General features: G+C 37.9%; 1 protein-coding gene across 1 annotated transcript; it reads right to left on the bottom strand.

Annotated features, from left to right (window-relative positions):
• Positions 1 to 1,359: 1,359 nt before the first annotated feature.
• On the bottom strand, positions 1,360 to 2,112 carry LOC131996193 (uncharacterized). The gene has a single exon (XM_059365655.1). The coding sequence runs from the start codon at positions 2,110 to 2,112 to the stop codon at positions 1,360 to 1,362; it is 753 nt and encodes a 250-aa protein (XP_059221638.1).
• Between the last annotated feature and the right edge of the window lie 1,954 nt (positions 2,113 to 4,066).

Genomic DNA, 4,066 nt, shown 5'->3' with positions numbered 1-4,066 from the left:
AAATCGGAGGATCGGTCTATATGGCAGCTATATCTAAACATAGTCTCATCTAACCCGTTCAATAACTTAGCCAGCGGGCATCAAAAGTACGCATCATTGTCAAATTTCAGCTCAATATCTTGAGTTTTGAAGGCTGTAGAGTGTTTCCGACAGACTGACGTGCAGACACACGCACATTGGTAAATCATCTTGGAGTTTTACGACATTTCGAAATATATATACTTTGTAGGGTCGGAAATGGATATTTCGATATATTGCAAACGGAATGACTAAATGAATATAGCCCCTATCCTATGGTGATGGGTAGAAAAATAAAATGTTTCCGTCTCCGACTAACCACAAATCTATTGTGGTTATTATTTCTCATAAATACGAAGCTCAGCAACCTTTTGACGAGCCCGGCAGTTTGCGGCCTATCTTCCCGTGATAACGATGTACAGCACCCAAGTCGGAGCTCAATGTTTCAACCTGTGTTTTGCTCATCCTATCTCGTGTCAGCAGGGCATAACATATTCATGAGCCTAAAAGTAAATCTAAAGGCCAAATAGTTAACCACCATTTGGTATTGTTACATCGCCTTTCACGATCCACTTTCACTTCCTGTAAAGCGGTAATATTGTACTTTTCTTTTCTTGTACTTTTCCTAAACATCCTCTAGTGCGTTTACTGCACCTACTCTATAAAGAGTTCGAATATTCCACGTGCAGATCCGCAAACCATGGTCCTTTTTACGTTTGCCTATGTCGCTAACGTTAGAGGAGTCCGTTTAAACTATTCTGTTGTTTCTCGGAGAAATCTTCTTTGATTTCCGGCTGCGGGTTACAGGCCCATCGCCTCAACTGCATAAGTTATGTGGGATCGCAAATGTATTTCTCAATAATGCGAGCCACTTGCTTCAAGAACCGACATTCACTTCCAGGCGCCCTTAATCTGGGAACCGACGTTGATCTTGGCCATTGAATAATTAAAAGCACTCATTGAATAATTAAAGGCACTCGCGAAATCTCTGACTGCCCGCGGATGTATTTTACAGCTATTTCTCATAAACACGAAGCTCATCATCCTGTTGACGCGCCCGGCAGTTTGCGGCCTATCTTCACGAGCTCAAAGTTTCAACCTGTGTTATGCTCATCCTACCTCGTGTCGGTCGTATTGGAAATGCTTCTATATATGTGGAATTGAGTTAATAAGAACACACACGAATTGAATGATACAAAGGTTTATTTGAGAATGAAAAAATATTCTTTAGAATTGACAGCATGTATAATATATTGAAAATCAATGCTATCTATGTGAATATAATAAAAAGAAATAATAAAGTTAATTATTCAAAGTCGATTGATACTCCAACACCCTTCCTCAATCGAGTTCAATGCCAATTGATTTTCGAAATTTTGCAAATAGAGGTGGTTTTAAAGGTTTAGTCATTATATCCGCCACCATAGATTCCGTTGGACAGTAATTGCATTCAACATCTTTCTTTTTGATGTGATCCTTTACAAAATGGAGCTTTGTGTCAATATGTTTCGTTCTGTTACTGAGTTTTTCTTCTTTAATAAGTTTCAAGCAGCTTTGATTGTCTTCGTAGATTATTGTTGGTGAAGTTTGAATTATCTTCATGTCACTCAATAGACGTCTTAGCCAGATTGCTTCTTTGCAAGCTTCAGAAAGGGAAATAAACTCAGCTTCCGTAGAGGACAGTGAAACACAAGTTTGTTTTCTGCAAGCCCAGCTTATTGAACCACCATTTATTTGGAACACATATCCAGAATTGGACTTCCTATCTATATTATCCTCGGCCCAATTCGCATCGGCGTATCCAATCAATATGTTGTCCTCAGAATTGTTGTAACTTAACTTTAAAAAGTGATTTATTGTTCCCTTGAGGTACTTCAGGATGCGTTTCAACTCTGCCCAATCTTCCTGAGTGGGACAGCTTACTTTTCTCGCAAGTATGGAAACACTCACAGCAATGTCCGGCCTTGAATTAACACTAAGGTATAAAAGCGATCCAATCAATTTTTGGTATTTGGTGTTGTCTATCAGAAGATTAGACTCGGTTTTTCCGTAGCCAGGATCCAACGGATATTTCGATTCTTTTGCATTTTCCATACCGTATTCCTTCAATATATCAGTAATATATTTTCGTTGGCGTATGCAAAAGTTAAAATTCTTGTCTTGAAAAATTTCGAGGCCCAAATAGTGTTTTGCATTTCCGAGATTACTTATCTCAAAATGCGATTGAATCAGTTTTTCAAACATTCTAATATCTGATTTGCTTTTTGAAACAGCTAAAATGTCATCAACGTATACAAGAATATATATGATCCCTTCCTCGTTGGTGCATTTTGTATAAAGACAAGGATCCGCAACAGATTGTTAATACCCTCCTTTACACAAGACATTATGAAGGGTTGCATTCCAAACATGCGCAGCCTGCTTAAGACCATATATGCTCTTTTTCAATTTACATACCAGATTTTTTCCGCCTTCTTCAAATCCTGCAGGTTGCTCCATGTAAATGGATTCATTAAGATCGCCATTTAAAAACGCTGATTTGAAGTCGAAGTGAACCGCTGTCATTTTCTTTGCACCTGCTACAGATAAAAGGGTTCGAAAGGTTGTCTGTTTGACAACAGGAGCGAATACTTCGTCATAGTCAACCCCATACTTTTGAGAAAAACCACGAGCCACCAGTCGTGCCTTAAATCTTTGGGCTCTTCCCTCGGCATCTCTCTTTATTTTATACGTCCATTTACAACTGACGATATTGGCATTTTCTGGAGGTACAACCAGATCCCACGTTTCTAATTTCTTTAGAGATGACATTTCATCCTCCATACTACTGATCCATTGTTTACGTTGTGGGGATTCCAAAGCTTGCTTATATGTCTTTGGTTCAATGAAGTTGTCATCGGCGCGTACGCTGTATCCATATCTATCAGGAGGGTTACCTTTAGTTTTCCTTTCAGATCTTCTCTCGGCTGTTTCGCGTTCATCTTCATTATTATTTTGAAAATTTTCAGAAAATATTTCTTCGCCAGATACAGGATCCTCGTAATCGCTACTTATTTCACCTTTTACACAAGAATTTTCTACTTCCTTGCTTCTTATAAAAATTTCTAATGGTATTTCCGAACTTTTATTATCGACGTTATCTTTGGTTTCAGCAATTATAGGTCCACTGACGTCTGTATGAATCAAATCCAAAATTCGACTTAAGTTTTTCTCAGATTTCTTATTAAAAGGCTTTTTGGACATTTTACATGTGACACAGACATCACAAAGTTTGCTTGTGCCACAATCTCTTATTTTCATACCACTTACAAGATTCTGTTTCTGAATTTCCTTCAGTGCTTCGATATCTCTATGGCCAAAAATCTTGTGCCAATAATGTTGGCAATTGTTCATATCACATGAGGCAGTCAAAACTTTTTGTTTTTGACGCAAATAAAAAAGCCCTGATATACTTTCCGCAAAACCAATTTCCTTTCCGTCTTTCGCTACGATACTTGCATTTGAATTTTCAAAAACTATCTTCAAGCCCTTCTTTAACATTTTGTTGACAGACAATAAATTGCCTTGAAAAGACGGAATGAACAGCACATCATGTATAGTTATGTTAAAACTTTCGCCCTTGGAATTCACAGTTTGAACAATGCAAGTTCCCTTGCCTTCACAATAAACTGACTCACCATTTGCAACAGTTACTAATTCTCGAACACTTGCATCCAGCGATGAGAAAAACGAGCATTGTGAACTTATGTGGCAAGTTGCACCAGAATCGATTACCCACGATGAAACATCACTTCCAGTGGAAAAACAATAGTTTCCCTCTGATGAATTAACTTCTTTTGCTTCGTTGACTTTATAGTTATTCTTTGCTTTCTTGAACTTCCAGCAATCCTTTTTAAGGTGACCTTTTGCCTTACAAAAATGACAACGTTTCACATGATGTTCGCCTTCACGGTCTGAAATCTTAAGTATTGAATTCGAAGCTACATTTTCCTTATTTTTCAAACATTCTTCAATCAAGCAAGTTTCCACGACTTTCACAGTAAGTTCT

This window comes from Stomoxys calcitrans, chromosome 3, assembly GCF_963082655.1.
Source record: "Stomoxys calcitrans chromosome 3, idStoCalc2.1, whole genome shotgun sequence".
Taxonomy (NCBI): domain Eukaryota; kingdom Metazoa; phylum Arthropoda; class Insecta; order Diptera; family Muscidae; genus Stomoxys; species Stomoxys calcitrans.
This window is presented reverse-complemented; position numbering and strand designations above follow the sequence as displayed.